This window comes from Diadema setosum, chromosome 6, assembly GCF_964275005.1.
Source record: "Diadema setosum chromosome 6, eeDiaSeto1, whole genome shotgun sequence".
In the NCBI taxonomy this organism is placed as follows: Eukaryota; Metazoa; Echinodermata; class Echinoidea; order Diadematoida; family Diadematidae; genus Diadema; species Diadema setosum.
In genome coordinates this window covers 16,325,440-16,347,356 of record NC_092690.1, presented here as the reverse complement: position 1 = coordinate 16,347,356, position 21,917 = coordinate 16,325,440, and the positions used below count along the sequence as shown (strand labels likewise).

Here is a 21,917-nt window from a genome sequence, read left to right as displayed (position 1 = left end):
CCAAACAAAGAAATACATTAAAATAACACAGTCATTCAAAGTTGTGTGATACTGATGCCTGCTATGTACAAAGATCTATCTATACCACAACAACATAATAAGAAAACAAATTGTAGCCAAACAGAGTTGGGGGGGGGGGTAGAGGAGAGAGGTGGGGGGGGGGGTAGGAAGGGGAAGGGGGGAGGGAGGAAGAGATATGACACAATAGATCAACATAAACCAGCAGAGTTTGTATGGGATGAATACTTCCCATAGACTTGTGTGCATTGCATGCATCCTCTATAGGGCTCACACCCATAAATATTTCTCCATAGGGATGTGTGTTAAAAATCAGATTTCAAAAAATTCTGTAAAACAGCTGGGAGAAATGAGGTGTTTCAGCTTCACTAACCTGGATAAGTTAGATATACCCTTTCATCCATCAAATTCTCAGGGTGGATAATTCAGTTCAAATTCTGTCCAGGGGTCCGAAAAGCCAGACTACGAGTTCTTGTCACTCAAAAAATCACCCATTTTCCGTACACGTACGCAATGAAATATAGTCCCCTCAAATTCCACCAGAAAAGCTTTCATCTTCCAACCAAAATGCAATTTGTAGAGGAATTTATACTCAATATCTACAGCTATTCAGTTTTTTGCCAAACTACATCATTGATTTTTAATTATTTTTTTTCTTCATTTATTTTGGTATCTTTGGTACGAATTTGTGAAGGGGCCTGGGACATTCCCTTGTATTTACGGGTGTGAGCCCTATAAGGAGGTCTCTTATTGTGCGTCCACGGCGGAAGGAGATGGTGGGGTTGGGGGAATAATTCCCGGGTGTTGTCAGATTGTTGTAGAGTCTGGTGGTGTTTGTGTGTGAAGTGAGGTAGTTTGGCGGTGGCAGGTGAGTATGTGATTGGAAAGATTATGTCCTGTTTGTGTGTGTCATCTCCGTTTCTCTAGGAGAGAAGTTCATCACGTGGTGTGTGTCTTGCCGGTGTTATCTGGTTATGGACCATTTGTTTGTTGTAGTCTCGTTGGATGAAATGTTGTGCGAGTTGTTTTAGGTGGCGCAATCTCATTGTAACCAAAACAAAAAATAATAGATAATAACAACATGTTGTTGTGATTATCTATCGGTTTTTGTTTTGGTTACACTGAGATTGCGCGTGCTAGTAGGATATTAACACCTCACTGTTAATATCACTGTGAAAATTCATTCGCACTGTCATCCCTGACGAAGGGGGATGCCCCCGAAAATTCGGAAATTAAAATCAAGGCAATTGGCATTTAATGCATTCCACTATTGTGACTTTATTATTGGTATTTCTAGTACTACCAATACGCGAAGCAACTACAATGTTTTATATATATATATATATATATATATATACATATATATACGTTCATCTTGGTTTCAACGTGTTCGACTTCGAATGTTGTAATTAATATAAGAAGAAAGAGTCTCAAGTACGCCATGGATCCAACGAGAAGTTTTTTAATTACAAAATTTTCGGTCTGCCTCAGACCTTCGTCAGTGTAAAGACAATGTGATAGACATTATTGTCTATCATTGTCTTTACACTGACGAAGGTCTGAGGCGGACCGAAAATTTTGTAATAAAAAACTTCTCGTTGGATCCATGGCGTACTTGAGACTCTTTCTTCTTATATATATATTTATTTATTATTATTATTATTAATGGTATCTTTATTCAACAAATCATTGATCGCAGCCTGAGGCTGAATTACAAATGATTTTACAAAAGTGAGAATATACATACACAGTATTACATAAATATACAAATGTAAAATTACAAAATCAAAATGACACGCAGGCTCACACAAAACAAGAACAATTCGAACAAGAAACTCTCAGACACTGCATACACAAGAAATAATGAAAATTTGAATTGACATGGATCATTGACCCTAAAGTTTCACTGCCAATCAGTACATGAATATTCATTAAATTCCATAAAATTACATTATACCTTAAACCATTTCCGGGTATGAGACAAAAAAAAAAAATCGTAAAAAGTGAGAGGTTGTTCTGACTTACTCTTTGGATAAATCGCATTTGTACTGTTATATCAATCCGCCGCAATTGGCATCTTTTAAGGTCTTACCGAGCTCGTCAATGAGGCCACCAGTTTTAATTGCCCACTTATGTAAGATTTGCATGAACGCGTCCTTATAGTTCCTCTGATGTTCTCTCAGGGTTCCATCGTACGCCGCATATTTCAAGCCGAGGGCTACAGAAAGATTGCTGTGGGCTTCTAGTGGAAGGATGGTCGACAGGTCGATGATCTGCTTTTCTGTGACTTTGCAGCCCTGCCGTCTGTGATATATTAAGAATCAAGATTTCAATGGTGTTTATGACAACAGAAAGTTATCACCGATAAATGTGACCACTATTAAACTGATAATCGTACCGATATTAGCTGTATCAACTATACGGCACACCACAGTCATTGTTCATTGACAAACATGCGTCATTCAATGAAACTCATTTCTTCTTTTACAAAGTAATCATAATCATAAAGTACCGGACAGGTTGGTATTACCTTAGTATATATTTGATTCAATCAGACAATGTAATAATAATTATACGCATTCATCAGTCGTGTCCTCTACACCTCAGACAGTTCTAGAAATATAACAACTTGACAATTATGACTTTAGAAGTGTAGTGGTTATAACTGCCTAGGTATACATTCCCCCCTCAAAAAAAGTCTACACTGTATACAATATTTTTATATTGAAAGAAAGGGGAGTTTGCATCGAAAGAAAGGGGAGTTTGCATGGGAATCTTATGACTGAATCACCTGATGAAAACTGTGACCGATATCGTTGGTGCGATAAATCATGTTAAACTTAAAGACTTTATAACTCCAAAACAATAAATATTATGTTATTTAAAAAAAAAATGTTTGGCTGTTTCATTCAACGTTTTGATATGACAGAGTCAACATAATTTGGAATTGATTTTCACTGGAAGATCACGTTCACTGTTTACTAACATGTCAACATGTTTCCGTAAAATTTCAATAATATACAGGTGGCCTTCATTAAAGCGTGACTAACTTGCCTTTCGAGTAATCCCTACTCATGAAATATACAGGTTCGATTTTCGAAAAGTTTGCATTTATGAACGATAATATGAAAACGCTGTAGAAATGTTGACAAAATATCCAGTCTGGCCTTCGAAAAAAAAAGATTGCGTGACATTTACTCCATTTTAAGTAAATGTATTTGCAAGCTTACCTGGACTTTTCTGCCCCCCTCCCCCCGAAGGAGAAGCATGATGATGTCAAGAAAAATCCAAAATAAAACATCATCCATTCGATGTAAAGACGAAGTCATAAATACCTCTTTAAACATTTTGTGTCTGTTATCTTTTCTTATGGGCTTGGCGTCCCCTCGCCTGGTTGTCTTTCTAACAGGAGAGGACCTTTCTCTGACGTTTCCTCTTTCTCGTCACCTGTATTATTAAATTATTTCGAAGGAAAACACAAAACAGATTAAAATCAATTAAACCCTCTTGTTACTAGTATTCCTTACGGCCGACATTCAAACAAAAGACAAAGGGAGTGAGGAAAGAATAAATCATATAGTTGAAGCTTATACTCACCTGAAGGTTCACTTTCGGGTGCATCTCCTGATTCATGTTTCTCCCCATTTTTTCTGACGACAGGAGAAAAACGAAGGAACGAAAGTCAACTAAGTTCACAACAAGTCATATCGTGTTTACACTCGCCATATAATGAGTTTACTGCTACTTTTCACTGTGCAGCGCAATGATATACCAAGAGTCATACAAGCAATGCTGAAATATATTGTAGGCAAAGCAATCTATGCCAACTGAATCTCATTTTAGGGCCCCGTCACGTATACAAAAATATTTGAAAGGTGTCCTGCTTTCCTTTTCATGATGCCATTCTAAAGTCTGTCTTGTGCCTTCATCATTTTATAAGAAAGATAATCATCTTTCAAATATGATTGTATGTATCTGAATACACACATTGATTATTCAACTCCTCTTCTTCAGACTGTTTCAGAATCGTTTAAACTCGGCAGTTATGACTTTTTAAAAGGGAATGGTTAATTGTAGAACAATTGATACACTGCACTCAATATTTCTAAGTCTGAGGCAATGGGAGAGCGATGGGTTTAATGACAGCATCACCTGTTGAAAACTGCCTATCCAATAAACGTGACCGATATCGCTGATGTGATAAATCATGTTAAACTTCTGGACTTTATAACTATATTACGACGATGTTAACAACAGGAGAATCGAGGGTCTGACCAGAGTATTGCAAGTTTATCTTCCATATATTCTTGCAAACTATTACCTATAAAGAAAAGACAAGCATTGATATTGAAACTCCCCGCCAAGTTTGGAGACACATTTGACCATGCGTTTTCAACGAGAAGATGAAAAATATGTTGAGGGAGAAAGATTTGCGGTGACACCATGTGTATGTAGTCCTTAACCGGATCGTTGTTTGGTAGACGAAGAGCCTAGAAAGATGAGAATTGAAGAGGAAAGCGACATATGGGGGCTGTAAGGAGGGCAGTAATGGGCTGGAAGTTGCACCAGTGGAGACGGCAGAGAAAGGAACAGAGAGAGTGGTAAAGAAGAATAGAGTGAGAATCAAGTAAGATGTTCAGACATCGTTAGGAGGAGGAAGATGACATGGAAGGGAAGAGGAAGAGTGAGAAGTTGAAGGTTGGAAAATCATTGAGATAGAAGAGAGAAGTGAAGATTCATGAAACCAAGAGAAGAACGAAGTCGGCGAACAATGTGGACTATGGAATGCGGAATAAATGGAGAAAGGATGAATAATCCCGCGAAGGAAAGGTAAGTCGAAAAGAGATGAGACTATGTTGAGAGAAAGGAGGGAAGGGAGGGAGAAAACAAAGAGAAGAAGAAAAAAAAAGAATGAAATTCAAGAAAGTAAAGGAGAGGGGGCAAGGGTGGATCCTAGAAATAAATGCTGCAGAGGAGAGAAAAATGTGGAGAGGAAAATCAATGACAGTTAAATCCTGAAAAGGTTCCTGTGGGAGAAATGCAAAATGAGAGATTAAGTCCTGAGAGGCGAAGGCAAGAGAAATAACCTGTGAAGAAAACTGTACATTAAAGAACAAGTCCACCTTCATATACATAAGGATTGAGAGAATGCAGCAATATTAGTAGAACACATCAGTGAAAGTTTGAGGAAAATTTACACATTCCGTTCAAAAGTTACGAATATCTTAAGTATCTGCCCAGTCACTGCTGGAAGAGAAGACTACTACAGTGTATGATGTCACAAGCGTACAACTACATAAGGAAAATAAAAAGAGAATTTCACAAAACTGTACTTTTTTAATAAAGTGCACATTTCTTCGACTTGCTACTGACGTATGTTAAGGGTAATATTATTCCCCCTGCCTTCTGAAAGAGAGAAGTTGAGTGTTCTTTTGTTATGCGCGAAAAATGGAAATGTGTCGATTTTTCTTTATTCTTTCTTTATATCGTTGTACTCATGTGACATCACAAGCTATAGTAGTCTTTTCATCCAACCGTGACTGAGCAGAAACTTAAAAAACTCATAACTTTTTAACGGATTGTCCGATTTTGCTCAAACTCTCACTGATGTGTTCTACTAATATTGCTGCATTCACTCAACCCACATGTCTATGAAGCTGAAGCTGTCCTTTAATACAGCGGTCCTGAAAAGGACCGTTGGGTTGTATGGAAACAAGAAATAAAATAAAATATAAAAGGAAGAAGAAAGGAAAGAAGAGAACAGAACAGAAAAGATAAGTAGCGTGGAAACAGATAATAGTGTAGGAGAGAGAGGAAAGAGAATGACAAACTGAGTAAAAGGTGCTAGTGAAGGTAGAGTAAGAGTTATCTTTAGTTATAAGAATAACTAGGAGAACCGAGGAACTTGACGTTTCGGTCAGGTATTAATTTACAGTTTTCTTCACAGGTTATTCACAGGTTGGATGAATCTTCACTTCTCTCTCTTATCTCCATGATTTTCCCACCTTCAACTTCCCCCTCTCCCTCTTCCCTTCCATTTCATCCTTCGCATTTTGCTCTCATGTAGAGACATGAGCCAAGACATGCAGAAAATAACATCTTAAAGGATTACAGAGTGCATTGTCTTACTTTTTGGATGAATCACTTTTGTGCTGTTTTACCGATCTGCCACAGTTGGCATCTACCAACGCCTTCATTGGTCATTGCTCATTGACAAACCTATGCATCTTTCAGTGACTTTTTTTAAGCAGAGACACCATTAGCGTGCCTGGCAGGCAGTTGTTATTCAAAATCTTGTAATGACCTAAATATACGCATACATCATTCGTGTCCTCTCCATCAAACTATTCTAGAGTTGTAGCAATATGGCAATCATAACTTTGAAAAGGGGAAGTGGTATTTCCGACGCATACACACACACACACACACACACACACACACACGCACATAAATACACTGTATGTGGTATTCTCATGTCTGAAGCAATGGCAGAGTATGCATTGTCTCTTGAAAATCGTTATTGCAAATGAAATTGTTACCTACATCACTGGGCTGATAAATCATATTCAACTTCATACTAACCTGTACATCGACGATGTTAATAGAAAATTTACTGTTTTCTTTGTTTGATTTGGCTTTTTGATATACTTCAAGGTCACCTTAACTAGAATTGTTTTTCACTGTAAAATCAGTATTTGTAATTCTATTAACATGACATTTCGTACAAGCTTTCAGAGTTTAGCATATCCTGCGTGCTTTCGCAGAGAGGTTCAAGATCAAAGTCTATTGTTATGATAATAAGTTTGGAGTCCCAGCCCTCATAGCATTCCCACTATTGGACATCTATTCGACATCAGTGTATTTTGTGTATTATAGCTTTGTTTTAAATTGTCGACGTGTGACAAACCCGATATGTATGGAAGATTCTAGTAACGGCTCACAGTTGCCGGCGGCAGCCGGGGCTGCAAGTCAGGCAGAGCTGTGGTCTAAATTTCCCTTCGGTACTTCTTTACAAGAAAACAAAGAATGTGTGACATTTACACCATCAACTCTAAGTACATGTGCTCGCATTTCTTATCTGGAAGTTTCTGTTTTCCCCCTTATTTAAGGAGAAGCATGAGGTCGACACACATTCAAAGTCAAGACCATCAATTCGATGTATGGGGAATGCATAAATACCTCTTTGAAATATCTGCTATGTCACTTATCCTTTCTTCTGGACTTGATGTTGCCTCGTTTGGTCGTTCTTTAGAAAGGAGAGGACCTTGCAAGAAACAGAAAAAAAGATAAATATCAATTAACGTATTCGTGTTATTTCATACGACAGGGATACAAAGGAAAGACAAAATGATTTTAAAAGGAACAAATTACAAGTCATGCTGGTGACAAAATTATTCATGTACAATGTACTCACCTGAAAGGTCACCGTTATCATTTTCTGGTGCTTCTGGCTGTTGTTTCTCCGCGTTTGTTCTGACGACAAAAGAAAAGCGAAGGAACGAAAGTCAACTGATAGTTCTGGGCATGTAGGGCCCTATAGTTATCGTAGCAAAACTCGCCGTATCAATGAGCTTTCAATAATTGATAATGATACAATGATAATACATTTACCCATCCAGGGTAGCCTCTTCAGTGTTGCCACTGCTCTACCAGAGGGCCCTGCTCTTATTATTACCCTAGCGTTGCCAGGTACCCATTTATACACCTGGGTCGAGAGGGACACAATGGGTAAAACATCTTATCCAAGGACGTAAAGCACTGATGGGCGGGATTCGAACTCGGGTCCTCCGATCAGGAGTTGGGAGTCTTATCCACTATATGCCACAACGCTCCCACTCAATTGACACTGCGGAGCGGAATGATGTACCAGGAGTCATACAAACAATTATGCAAAATGCTCAATGGAAAACAGTCTATGCCAACTGAAGTTTCGGGTAATCCCACAAGACCGACGCCAACGAGTCACACAGCCCACGAGTCGACATTGAAAAAAAAAATCCATGAGTCACCACAGCCCACGAGTTCGACACTAGGTAAGAAACAGCCCACGAGTTCGACATTACAATACGAGGCTTATTGTGTATGTGTATTGTGTCGAGGGCCTTGTTATCTTTAGTGTCAAATTCGTGGGCTGAATGATTCATGATTGTCGATCTCCTGAAGTGCACCCGTCAATTCTTAAACATTGATTATTTCCGTCATCTTCCTCAAACTGTTTTAGCATTGTAAACCTGGCAATTATTACTATGAAAAGGGAAAGGTTCTAATTGCAGAAGTATAGACTACAAAACATGGCACACTTCATTCAATATTTTGATGTCTTAAGCAATTTTACAGTGTTGGGACACCTACTGCCAACACCATCTCATAAACATTGCAAATCTGGTTGTGACGGATAGTGGCCTGCTGAATCGTGTACAAACTTACAACTTCATGACTCCGTTATGTTTGCTTCATTTCGCTCTTTGATAAAACATTATGCCATGGTCAACGCAAACCATGATTGGTTTTCACCATTAAATCACTCTCATTTCTTATTGATACTTCATTACGTTCCATGAAATCTCACTCACGTACCGGTGAACTTCATTTAACAAAACTTCAGTTGTGTGACATCTATTTTCATAAGAATATCCATGTTAGATTTTAGAGAAGTTAGAGAAATTAGATGTCGCTCTCTCCTTCGGAAAAACAAAACGTGTGACAGTTATTGCATCAACCCTAAGTACATGTACTCGCATTTTTTATCTGAAAGTGTTCTCGTTTGGTTTTTATTTTAGGAGAAGCATGGTTTCAAAAAAATAAGAAATAAAAGACCATCAACTCGATGTAAGGCGAAGTCATAAATACCTCCGTGAAACATCTGTGTCTGTTGTCCTTTCTTCTGGAGTTGACGTTCCGTCGCCTGGTTGTCCTAGTGGCAGGAGAGGATAATTCTCGGACAGGTTCTCTTTCTCGGTATCTATGTTATGAATTCATGTAGAAGGAATACAGAAATGATAGTTTAAAATCAATTAACGCCCTCTTGTTATTTCTTACCACCAATGACTTCAGTGCTTAGACCGACATTCAAAGCAAAGACAAAGGGATTGAGGAAGAAATAAATCATATAGTTGAAGCTTATACTCACCTGAAGGCTTGTTGCTATCACTTCCGGGTGCATCTCCTGATTCATGTTTCTCCACATTTTTTCTGACGACCGCAGATGAAAAACAAAGAAACTGAAGTCAACAAAGTTCAGAACATGTCCAATTTTCGTAATTACATCGCATTACAATCAAACGGAAAACAAGAACATCCTCAAAGGTAATTTGTACTATGTATTATGCAAACTAGAGGAAGGCATTCTGGGTAATAATGAATGTACCGTGAACAATGCAGTCATTTAGTTATGCAATTTGAAACATGCATTCTATCAAGAGAGTTTCTTAAATCGTAATTGCATTTGAGAGGTTATAGACATCAAATAAAAAATATTGTGCGAATGCCTACCCCATCATGGATTAAATCTCACTCCAGTCTTTCTTGGGGAAAAATATGTGACATTCATTCAATTAAAGCTGAGTATCAACATTACACAGTTGAAAGTTTTTGTTTTGTCTTCCGAAGGTGTACCAAAAAGATGTCTACAAAAATGAAAACTTAAATACCATCCCGAAGGAATGTTAGAGGAAATTGCAAATATCCCTCACCCGCATTGAACATTTCATCTCATTTATTCATTTTTATATTTCAATAACATGCCCGAGACATATAATATTGATAAAAGACCATTTACATATTTTTGATATATCAAAATATAGGACGATCGCACATGTGAAGCCGACTCCATATTTACTATAATGTTGAAGAATAAAGCCTGAAAGAATGAATGAACTCTAAAACCAATTTGTTATTGTTTTGTTTAGATTTCTTTTTTGTTCCTAAAGGAATGCTATAATGTCAACAGAAATCTCAACTAAAGTTTCTCGAGGAATAAATCAGTTCGGGGTCATCCAACAAGACCGACACCCACGAGTCATACAGCCCACGAGTTCGACATTGAAAAGGGTCCATGAGTCATACAGCCCATACACGAGTTCGACGCTACGATACGAGGCTTAATAAAGAGAATGTACAGTACTGGTTGAGGTGGGGATTCATGTTTTGAACATTCCTAAGTGAGATAATGAAAAACCTGTTATGAAATATGAAAGAGCATGTATTTTTAAGAAGGATTCAACGTTTGTTTGATGAAAATTGCTTGTCAAACGGCTGAGATATCCAAAAAGTGATAATAAAAGGCGACAGGCCACGCCTTTTATTAGGATCTCTTTGTTTAACCTTGTTTTTGGATATCTCAGCCATTTCAAAATAGATTTTCATCAAATAAACTTTTGATACCCCTTAGAATTGCATGCTCTTTGATATCTTATAGAGTGGTTTCTGAATATCTCGCAAAACATTAAAAGCTAAATCCTCGCCGCAACCAGAACTGTACACACTTTGAGGGCCTTGTCAGCTTTAGTGTCGAACTCATGGGCTGTACAGTATGTCCCAAAAATAATTACAACGGTGGCCTCCGCAATGACATCTTTAAAAATAGTGAATCAATCTAAATACAAATTCAGGGTATGAAACTATAAATCATTGCCCACATCTTACAGAAAACCCCACTCGATTTGCTTCAGTGGTCAAATAAAAATACGGAATTTTGTAGAGGATGTCGGGAATCTCTTCTGTCCAAGTTCTGTCTATTATTCACACACAAGATCATCGAAATGCTAAACTCGGAAGAATCCGATTCATGACATGCTTTACAACAATCCACATTTCTCTGTGACCGCTTAACCAAATCGAATGGGGATTTCTGCAAAACAGAGCTAAAATGTTATATTTTAAGACCATGCAGTAGCATATAAGAAATTTAATCATATTGGACGTTATCAATGCGAAAATCTGATTGTAATTTTTTTGGGGGACATACTGCAGTAAGTCGCCCCAAAAATTACAACCAGATTTTCGAATTGATCACCAAATATGATCAACCTATCTAAGTGCTACCTTCAGGGTCTTAAAATATGACATCTTAGCTCTATTTTGCAGAAAACTCCATTCAATTTGCTTAAGCGGTCACAGAGAAATGTGGATTGTTCTAAAGTATGTCATGAGTCTCATTCTTCCAATTTAAGCAATTCAATGCTCATGTGTATGAATAATAGACAGAACTTGGAGGGAAGAGATTCCTGACATCCTCTACAAAATTCCTCATTTCTCTTTGACCACTAAAACAAATCGAATGAGGTTTTCTGTAAGATGTGGGCAATGAGTTATAGTTTCATTGTATTTAGATTGATTCACTATTTTTAAAGATATCATTGCGGAGGGCCCCGTTGTAATTTTTTTTTGGGACATACTGTATGACTCGTGGGTTGTATAACTCGAGGGCTGTATGACTCGTGCAGTACACCCGTCCATTCACGTCTTTGAACACCGTTGAATGACCGTGATAATCTTCCTCATACTGTTCTAGTATCGTAAAAACCTGACAATTATTACTCTAAAAAGGGAAAGGTTCTAATTGCAGGAATATAAAAAAAATGAAACAATTCATTCAATATTTTGATGTCTTAAGCAATTTTACAGTGGCGGGACACCTACTGCCAACACCATCTCATAAAAATTGCAAATCTGGTTGTGACGGATAGTGGCCTGCTGAATCGTGTACAAACTTAGAACTTCCTAACTCCATTATGTTTGCTTCATTTCGCTTTTTGATAAAACATTATGCCAAGGTCAACGCAAACCATGATTGATCAAAATTTTTCATTATTGAATCACTCTCATTTCTTATTGATATTTCATTGTGTTCTATGAAATCTCACTCATATACCGGTTAACTTTTTGTTACAAACTTCCCTTGTGTGTCATCGTTATTTTCATAAGAATATCCATGTTCGATTTTTAGAGAAGTTAGAGAAATTAGATGTCACTCTCTCCTTTCGGAAAAAAAACCCCACAAATATATGTGATATTTACACCATCAACCCTAAGAACATATGCTCGTATTTCTTATCTGAAAGTTTTCTAGGTTTTTTTTCCTCAGGAGAAACATAATGTCAGCAGAAATAAGAAAGACCATCCATTCGATGTAAGGCCAAGTAATACATACCCCCGTGAAACATTTGAGTCTGTTGTCCTTTCTTCTGGACTTGACGTTCCCTCGCCTGGTTGTCCTAATGGCAGCTCTGAGTCGACGATGAAAATTTGTGTGCAATCATCGGATCACTCTTATTGTTTTAGTCTAACTAATTTATTATATAAGTGATTCCTCTGCGACAGCTTCACTTCGTCCATAGTATTATCGCTTTTACCCTAAAAAAATATTACAATGTGCAGACCCCAAACTTGATGTTAATTTTTCTATTTACCTAACTTTATTGAGTCCAAAGGAATACCTTGCTATTAAAGTCTTCCCCTTCCAGTACATCCATTACACAGAAACTATTCAACATTTTTTTTAACTCAGAGAGGTTTACCCTCCCAGGTCTTTCATTTCATTAGATTTTGATTCACTTCACACTTCTCAAGAAAATGACATAGAAATACTATCATCCGAAAGGAAGATAATACAATACAAATTATTTGACACAATGGACACAATGGAATGCTGATTCGTTATCGAGTTCTAGTTCGAAACGATGCTCTGACCGTCGTTTCGCTATACGTCGTTTCGTTATACGTCTTTTCGCTAGTCAGCGCTCAGACGTATAAATTCATTGTATAGCTATACCGTTTTGGTATAGCTATATCGTTCCAGTATAAATTTTTTTTTTGCGTCTGAATGCCCTGATATTCATCTGAACCTACAACTATCTCGATACTATTAATAAACGTGGTGGTCAAATTACATAGGTATCTCTGACTCATAATCCAGTATAGTAGGAATAATAAGATGGAGCCTAAAAACACGCCAACATGATCATAAGAAACTCATGGGGGGAGCAAAGTGATAAATTCAAAAAGAAAATGTTCATGGGCAAACGTCTATACCGTTTAACCACTGTCATGTACAACTACTTGGTTACTCGATTCTATCCTGCGTAGTGAATTGAATATCAAGGAATCATTCTTACAATTGCATAGGCCCTTCACTGATTTATGTGCACAATATTATGTCAAATAGAATGATTAAAACAATGCAACTGCCGAGAAATTCTGTTACAGAGCAGCCATTCATCGGTATCTATCATTTTTTAACCAAAAAACCTTCTGGGTACACACCTTTTCTTCTTCTTTTTCTCCAGTGTATCAATATGGTGATGATGATAATGACTGTCAAAATAGCGACGATCACTGCAGCGATTGGTCCAATTATGATCCAGGCGTTCTTGACTGAAAAGCAAAACGCCCAAGACAGAAAAGAAAGTTTCCAATGCGTTATGTACGATATCCTTGCGTGTAAAATTAGTTTTGTCCTAATAGAAAAAAACAAATCGATGCAAATAAATCATTGCGTGTTAAATCACTTGTTACCCGTGGACATGCTGCGTTTCTTCCTTTTCCTTTCTTCATCACGTTCTTTATTGGGAGAGCGAGGGTATATATATATAATCACACGCAAAAAGTTTTGATTTCTAAAAAATTGAAGAAATGAAATGCTCAAGAACATCAAAGACTCTTCCAGTATTGTAACCAAAGATTCCTCCCATCGCACACTAGTAATGGGGACACTAACTTTGAGAACAAAAAAAAAAAAGTCTTTAAAAAAGCGCTGAGGCCCTTTTAAGATGAAATTTGGACAGATCTCTCTTTAATAGTTACTCTTTACACGTGTCATAATCATCTGGAGTCTTTTAACAGGGAAAGATTCTACTACAAGCCAATATTTTAGTCGTGTTTTTACTGATAATATAATTAAAACCATTAACCGTTGAGGCACACTCCCGCTTTTCTAAGATCGCGAATCATCCCGAAATAGCGCGATTGTGCACTGTCATGAATATTATTTTTCATGAGTTACCTCACGGATCGGTGCGTCTCATCCCCCTCTTTCTCGCTTTCTTTCTCTCTCCCTCCCCCCCCCCCCTTCTCTCTCTCCCTCTCTCCAGTACAAAATGAAAGGGCTTGCTTCTCCTCTTCGAGGCGTATTTCTTTGAAATAATCAAAACTGAAATTCGCAAGGTTGACAATTCTAATTTTAACATACAATCATAAGTGAGTACAAGCTCTCACTGACGAGTTTTTTTTTTTTTTGTATTATTATTGACCTTGCGCAATTTTGGAGTTGAATATGTAAACACAAGCATCGTTCAAATCAGGCGGTTGCTGGCCTCATTTCAGGAGTAGTGAATTTGCGATTATACATGTCATACACACCCCTCAAGCAAGCAAGCATACACAATACGAGCATGTTGCCAGTGGTATCCCGCATACCCCCGTTACGTTTCCACGCTGATAACCATACTGCCAATGAACGTTTTGTCACATCTCACGTAGCCAGGATTTGATCTGGGGGGGGGGGGGGGGCGGTTAGTCTGCAAGGGAGCGAAGCGATCGAGCCCGAGCGAGCTGAGCGAGCGAGGGGGGGGGGGGTCCCCCTCCCACGGTAAGAACTTTTTGCATTTTGATGTTGTACATAGTGCAATGTGATGCATGTTTTTGCGCGTTTTCTCGAATTGAAACAGTCCCACTTGTTTAAGGTAGCAATATATTTTCATGTCGATTATCATTCAACAATTTTGCTATAAAATATGGTATCATTTCAATAAATGTCTTGTATTAATTCTTGCACTGAATATCATGAACGCGACTGAACTCAAGCGAGCGGAGCGAGTGGGGAGGGGGGAGAGTGTGGGAGGGGGGTGTGGAGGGGGGGGGGGGGGGGCGAGCAGGGAAAAGGCGTGGGCGAGTGTTATCTCCACCCTTCCCGTACGATGGAGCTTTTGCCTTGTTAAGGTTGAAATTGAGATATCTCATATACGCATATTTGATGGAATATTTGGGAAATCATTAAAAAAAAAACTGATGGGGGGGGGGACTGAAGGAGGAAAGTGTCGATTGAAAGGGGAAATTCCCTTTGTATACATGAGGGAACTTTGAGTTTTCGGAATATACATTGTAAGTGATAAGTCTTGTGCACTCAAAATTATTCATAATTTTTTGTAAATCTAAAAAGTGTACTAAGGCTAGGGAAAGAGGCACAGAGATTTTGCATATTTTGAATTGAAATTCAACGATTTGGTGCACACTTTGAGGGAAATATTAAAAAAAAAAAAGTTATGATCTTATTTGATGAAGTTCGAAAAAGGAGACCCGCTTCATGTGCATGCATAAAGTATACACGCATTTTTTTTCCCGCCTCCCAAATCCACGGTCCAAATCTTAGGGGAGGGGGGGGGGAACCGCCCCATCGCCCCCCCCCCCCCCCTTGGCTACGCCACTGTCTCAACCATGGTGTGTCATGTAATTTTCTCTCCGACAAGTAGTTCTTCCCAACGATATAATATTCCACCAGATGGAGGCCATGATTTATGTTACAGTTAACGTCATGCGAGAACCTCAGAAAAGTCGATTAACTTGACAATAATCTAACACATATTCAGGAAAGATGATACATAACACATTCTTATGTTAGTTATTGTATTTATGATATCTTCCTCCGATACTCCAAGACCACAGGCTATGATCTCGACGGGGAAGGGGACGGGACACTTGTTCACCGACCCTTCACTATTTTAAGGTTACATTTTCCCCTTTCTTTTTCAGTTTGCTATTTATCAGCATTTTAATGGATTTTTTTTTTTTTACCTGGAACCAAAGGTGTATAGAACCTTAATTTACCCAATCACCTTCCAGATACAAAATGATGATGTCCTGGTGACAAATTTAATTCACTGTCCGCTACTCATTGAATGTCCGACTGATGATTTAAGAAGCAAAACCCTAAAACTCTAGAACTCCAGAGATTAAATACATCGTATTGTGACATATAGATAATGTATTCTCCCAAATTTTATTTTGATAGTCTTTTTCTTTCTTTTTTTTATCACAGGACACCCCATCCCATATCTTCCGAGAAGTTTGAAGGGGATATACTATCCACCCACTAACCAGGATCTTTTATGGGGATTCAAAATTGGAAAAAGTGGAATTTTCTATGAACATAATATTCCTCCCGAGTTCGATACTGAAGGAATGCATCTCCAAGCGTAAAAATCAGTTAAATTTGTACCTTCCGTACTTTAGTTTGACTCATTTTCCTCCTTCTTAATTGTTGAAACTTATATCATATAACTAGCCTAGCATCATCCTTCTTGAATTTGTGTTTTTGAAATTGTCAACTACGTCTTTCCGGAATATATATCTGGGGCCGTATTCTGAGAGCTAATTAAAGTGAAAACTAAGTTCTGGTAAGGGCTTGAGAACCCGTCTGGCACCATTTCATATTTGCTTGCAATATATCGAAAGAGTCTACAAATAAACTTACCTGGCTGACGCGGTTTGCCGGAATGATGAGTCGTTTTGGAGTATTTTGAGAAAAATAATAAAAGTCGGTAGACCGACTTTTATTCCAGAAGGCTCCAGACTAACTCGGTCTCAGGGAAAACTCGACCCTATTTCAGACAATTTACACACAGTTCGTAATCGCCATGTTCATCAGTACTCTATAATACTACGGGTACCAAACGAGGCCTTAGTGAGCAGACAGGAAAGTGCGTGCTAATCCTGTACAAAACAAACTTGACAAATGGACAGCGCGCGGTCCTCAAGCCTACTACGGGCGCGGTGGAGCACCCCAATTATCTCGCAGAAATCCATCGGCAGCCGAGCCTCATTTGCATAAAGTAAACAACATGTACTCGCGTAGTTGAGAAAAAGTAAACAACTTCTCAAGCTAATAACAATTTACGGAAACCTATTTTCGGATTAAAACCGAGTTAGTTTGAATTTGAAAACATGTCCAAATATGCACATATAACATATTAAAGGATTTGACAATGATAAAATGTGAAATTTTAGCGAAAACCTGGCGAGCAAAATTACCAAAAATATGCCTCGAAAATCATCCTAAAATTCACGAAGTGTGATTGCGGAATCAAAGCGCCATTCAAACAAAGTACACCGAAATTTATTTATCTGCTTGCATTTTAAATTTCACACCGTAATATTCCCGGCCATGGTTGTGTCGGAAAAAAAACAGAAGGTGATGTCAAAAATGACACGAACGCAAAGCGTACAGGTCGGTCCCATGTATATATAATCGCGTCACTGTAGCGTTGCATGTCACAGCACACGTGACGCATTGCTGCATGCAGCGTGCGCGGCAGCAGCTCAGCAATCACTGCCGCCGTGCGACACTCAGCAAAATTGACCGCGTCACATGCAAACCAACAATGAGCACGAAATCCTGAATCTCACGTACCACGCATGCCCAATATTACGGGAAAAGAAATGACGTCATTTTCAATTGTTTCGCCGACTACAATTTTCTATTCCAAACCCTGTAGAAACAAGTTGATTTCTCAAAAAGTACAGGTGGAACAAAGCGAAAACTTTCACCATATATGGATTGACGCCTGATGAAATTATGTTGCCAGTTTCGGACACATTGGAGCCCGGCCATAGTCCAGTCGGAAAAAAACAGAGAGCATGTTTTGCGAGAGGTGATTTTCAAAACGCTTCAATATCTCAAGTTCTAGTGCAGCAAATTTTATAATTTTTTCATCAAAAGGAAGGTTTTTAAAAACTTAGATAGTGTGGGAAGTTTGAGTTTACTAGCGGCACGCATAGCGGCACAAGGAGAAGGTAAAGATTTGACTTTTTCATGCACACAGTTTCGGGCAGCCGTGGATGCCCGTTGGAATTCAAATAGAACGGGGCGATAATGAGATGCAAATTGGGGTGCTCCACCGCGCCTGACTAGTTACGCACATCACCTCAGTTGCTGAGACGCGCGGTCTTTGAAGTTTTTGTTGTTGTTTATCAATTGTCTTTGATTGTTTTTAGAGGTGCTTGAGAGGCGCACACTAATTTTGCATGCGCGCCAAAGAGGTTTTTGATGCGCGTGTTGTAACAACTCGGACCATTACTGCGAGTAAGAGTAGCCAGAACGCTACAATGTAGTTTATACAGGCCGCTCCCATATGCATAGTACTGTACAATCCAGAGGGAAAACCAGTACAACTCATCCCGCCGTCAAGCAAAGCGAGGCCGAGTTATCCCCGAGTCCGAGTCTAGCCTGACCCCGTTCGGGTAAGTTCCGAGACTGAATGTTTTTGGTTAATATTTCCCATTTTCGTCCTTACCCATCGAATATCTTGTTATTACAGCGTTATTCCGCACATTTCCTAGGCATACGTTCACATTTTGGAGCAAAATTTGACAACTTTTGCAGGCATACCAGAACTTTGTTTGGGCTTTAAGTGTCTGATTAGCACTTAATTACCAATTGGTATTCTGAGAGCATGATTAAGTAGGAGGTATATTAACTACCCTAGCAACAAGCGTTTTGGCGGGAAGGACCTACACGTTTGCGCGTATCAATGCGCGTGCACCTCTGAGAGGACTTAATCACAGAGTTGATTACGAATCGGTATTCTGAAGGTGTAATTAAAGGTGCATGGTCCCGCTGTTTTAGTCAAATGCGTACGCGAGCGCACGGCGCAAGTTTCTTATAGAGACCTACGCTATCGGCTCCTCTCTAGCGCTTACGCTTTGGCCCAGTTTCCCGAGTCCGAAAAAGTCCGATTCACTGTAGTCAGTGGTCGGATCACAGTTCGGCTCATGATTCGGGTGAGGGGGAAGACAGCTTTAGCAAACAGCGTGTTTCTACAGAACCCCAAATTCCGGGTCTATCGGATTGTATCCGATAGAGGGGGCTGTAGAAACACACCAGTAACGGTTTCTTTCCGATGCAGATTCATATATTCCGATACCGATTCCGCTTAACTTAACCGTCTAATGAGGTAGTTCTTTCCGGGGCAGTTTCCAGTGTCAGCGCTGTAGAAACACGCCAGGTTCAATAATCCGATACTGACCCGGAAGACAATCACCAGTTTGACACACACGTGTACGGTAATGTGGCCATGACTTTTATGTTTTGCATGCAGGCTGCAGCTATTTATCTAGCGTTAGTTGGGTGTCTCCAACACGGCCGAGTATCAGGTTCTAACGTTACTAGTCACAATTTGCCTCAGATTTGACAAACTTTTAAAGAAAATACTCTGAATTTTAGCATAAAGAAAAGACACACGAACAGGGGCAGGGGTGTTATTTCAACACCGTTGCGCTGTGATTTTAAAACCAAGGCAACTAACACTAGGAACAGTTAACGTTAGATTCGAGCTAGATCTACAAGGCATCTACTTAGACTACCGGTACTAGTACTCAGTCTAAGTTATAGAACCTATCGCTAGTTCTACGACTACGAGTACGACTAACTTGTTACATTCTATTATTGACAATACTATAGGGTCTACTACTACTAGCGCTAACAATACGTGTGAGATGCACATTGGGGTCTAAATAGATATTCTAGGCCTAATTAGTAATACTTTTTAGTTCGGAAAAGACAAACTCTAATCAAGTCTAGCACTAGCAAACTAGTTCTTTAGTTTTAGGGTTTGTTTTACGAACTTTTTGTCATTATTCTAGAGGTTCGTTGCTAGGGTCTTTTATAGTTTGTTAATCCGACAAAGAATCAAATATGGATCTTGGTAGGCCTAACGTTAGGGCCTATAAAAATACGACGTTTCGTTAGTCCGAAAATGAAAGGAAATTAAAACATTGATTTATCGAAACATTTAAAGCACATTTTGTCAATCCAATAACGGAAAAAGTGAGTCCACTTGGGGTGTAACGTTAGATGTCTAGTTAACGTTAGATTTAGAGGCAGGTGCCTAACTAACAAACTTTAAAATCAACGCTATCTAACGATAACCGTTAGACCCTAACTGTTTTGTGAGGCATCCTAGCAACAGCTACTTCTATTCTAAAATCTAACGTTGACTTGGAATATAACTAACGTTAACGTTACAGTTCTAGTGTAGTAGATGTTCCATAGACCCGAGTTTCTACCTGAATTAAATCCTACCTGCCCGAAGAAAGAGGTCTAACACAGTTAACAGTTAACGTTAGCCCTAACGTTAGGCCTTTGTTCTAACGGGTCCTACTAATTGACGCAAACTAATGCAAACTAATGCAAACTAATACAAACTAATGCAAACTAACGCAAACTAATACAAACTCAATGCAAACTCAATGCAAACTCAATGCAAACTACTAATCAATGCAAACTAATGCAAAATACTAATTAATGCAAACTAATACAAACCATTAGCGGTGAAAATTAGGGTGAATTACAGTACCTGGACCTGGCTCTTCCGAGGCCACTCTCACGTTAGTCCTCTCGAAACAAAAACTAGTATCGATCAAGTAAATCCATTCTATCGAAGAATGACTAGCGCAACTGCTCAACAGTCAACACTAACTTGAAAAAAAAACACACATTTTATGAAAATATCATTAAATTCATATTTCTTGACCAAATAGATATCGTTTTGAATATATTTCGCTTTCAAAATTCAGAAAATGTAAAGCAGAATGATGCCCAGAAATACGGATATTAATGATCGATCATAAATGCCGAAATACTAATTGATGCAAACTCGACGCAAACTCCAAAACACAACGCTATCCTATGCGAAAACAACCTATATCGATTACAAATATCGGGAAATGACACCCCGAAATACTAATTAATGCAAACTCAACGCAATCTCCAAGATGCAACGCTATCCTATGCGAAAACAACCTATTATCGATTACAAATATCGGGAAATGACACCCCGAAATACTAATTAATGCAAACTCAACGCAAACTCAAAAACACAACGCTATCCTATGTGAAAACCACCTATATCGATTACAAATATCGGAAAATGACACCCCGAATGCGCAAACTCCAAGTCACATTATAACGTTTTCCAATGTGAAAACAATGTACTTTAAATTGATCATGATTATTATTATTAATATTATTAATATTATTATTATTATTATTATTATTATTATTATTATTATTATTATTATTTATAGTGCGCTTTTCCCACAAGGCCTAAAGCGCTTACAATCAATTCAAAACATGTACGACAGTATGTGTAATTCGATAAATTACAGCTACGAACTACGAATATCGGAAATTGACACATCGAAACACTATAGAAATGCAAACTCCAAAACAAAGAGTTTTCCGACGTGAAAACTACCTAAATGGATTACAAATATCGGAAAATAACACCTCGACATTAAAAAAAAAAAAAAAAAATGGTCTCACAGTATTCTATCAGAGTCCTGTATCAAATTTCACTCTTGCAGAAGCGCAAATCTATTTAACACCAGATTGAATTGCAGTTTCAAGTTAAGATTGTTTCAAATGCTGTTAGCCTGCCGTGGGAATATTTAGAATGCCGTATGATAGGAATATTTATGATGCAATTTTATTTATTTATTTATTTATTTATTTATTTATTGCAATTCTTTATCCAGAGTAGCCTGATCAGCATGAAATATATAAACAGTATAAAATATTACATTTCAAAACAGTATAAAGTAATCACACACATCAAGTATTTAAATAAAATAATATCATACAATCACACAGATTTAAAATAGACTAACTGCCGGTCTTCCTCAGGGCTCTGTTTTCGTAAAAATCCATGAAACATGAACAACATCAACAACGGTAACAACACCAACAATAAGAAAACAATTTGTTTAAAAATAGATATTACAAATTGTGGCTGATCAGCAACGGGACACGTGATACAGTCAAATATAAAAATGAAGTGAACGCACATGTACAAACATCTGGAAATACAATAAAACAAACAACATCTAGAAAGAGGAGAGGAGAGGAA

The 21,917-nt window shown here is 38.3% G+C and overlaps 1 protein-coding gene across 1 annotated transcript in view; it reads right to left on the bottom strand.

Moving 5' to 3' along the window:
* Nucleotides 1–1,982: 1,982 nt before the first annotated feature.
* LOC140229570 (uncharacterized) overlaps nucleotides 1,983–21,917 on the bottom strand; it is a 71,337-nt gene continuing 51,402 nt past the window's right edge. Inside the window, exons 3-11 of the mRNA XM_072309817.1 lie at nucleotides 20,367–20,419; nucleotides 13,282–13,392; nucleotides 12,170–12,245; nucleotides 9,149–9,210; nucleotides 8,869–8,980; nucleotides 7,433–7,491; nucleotides 7,198–7,282; nucleotides 3,616–3,668; nucleotides 1,983–2,322 (exon numbers count right to left, since the gene is read on the bottom strand). Coding sequence (XP_072165918.1) covers nucleotides 2,261–2,322; nucleotides 3,616–3,668; nucleotides 7,198–7,282; nucleotides 7,433–7,491; nucleotides 8,869–8,980; nucleotides 9,149–9,210; nucleotides 12,170–12,245; nucleotides 13,282–13,392; nucleotides 20,367–20,419 — 673 coding nt within the window. The 3' untranslated portion in view covers nucleotides 1,983–2,260. The remainder of the gene's footprint in view (nucleotides 2,323–3,615; nucleotides 3,669–7,197; nucleotides 7,283–7,432; nucleotides 7,492–8,868; nucleotides 8,981–9,148; nucleotides 9,211–12,169; nucleotides 12,246–13,281; nucleotides 13,393–20,366; nucleotides 20,420–21,917) is intronic.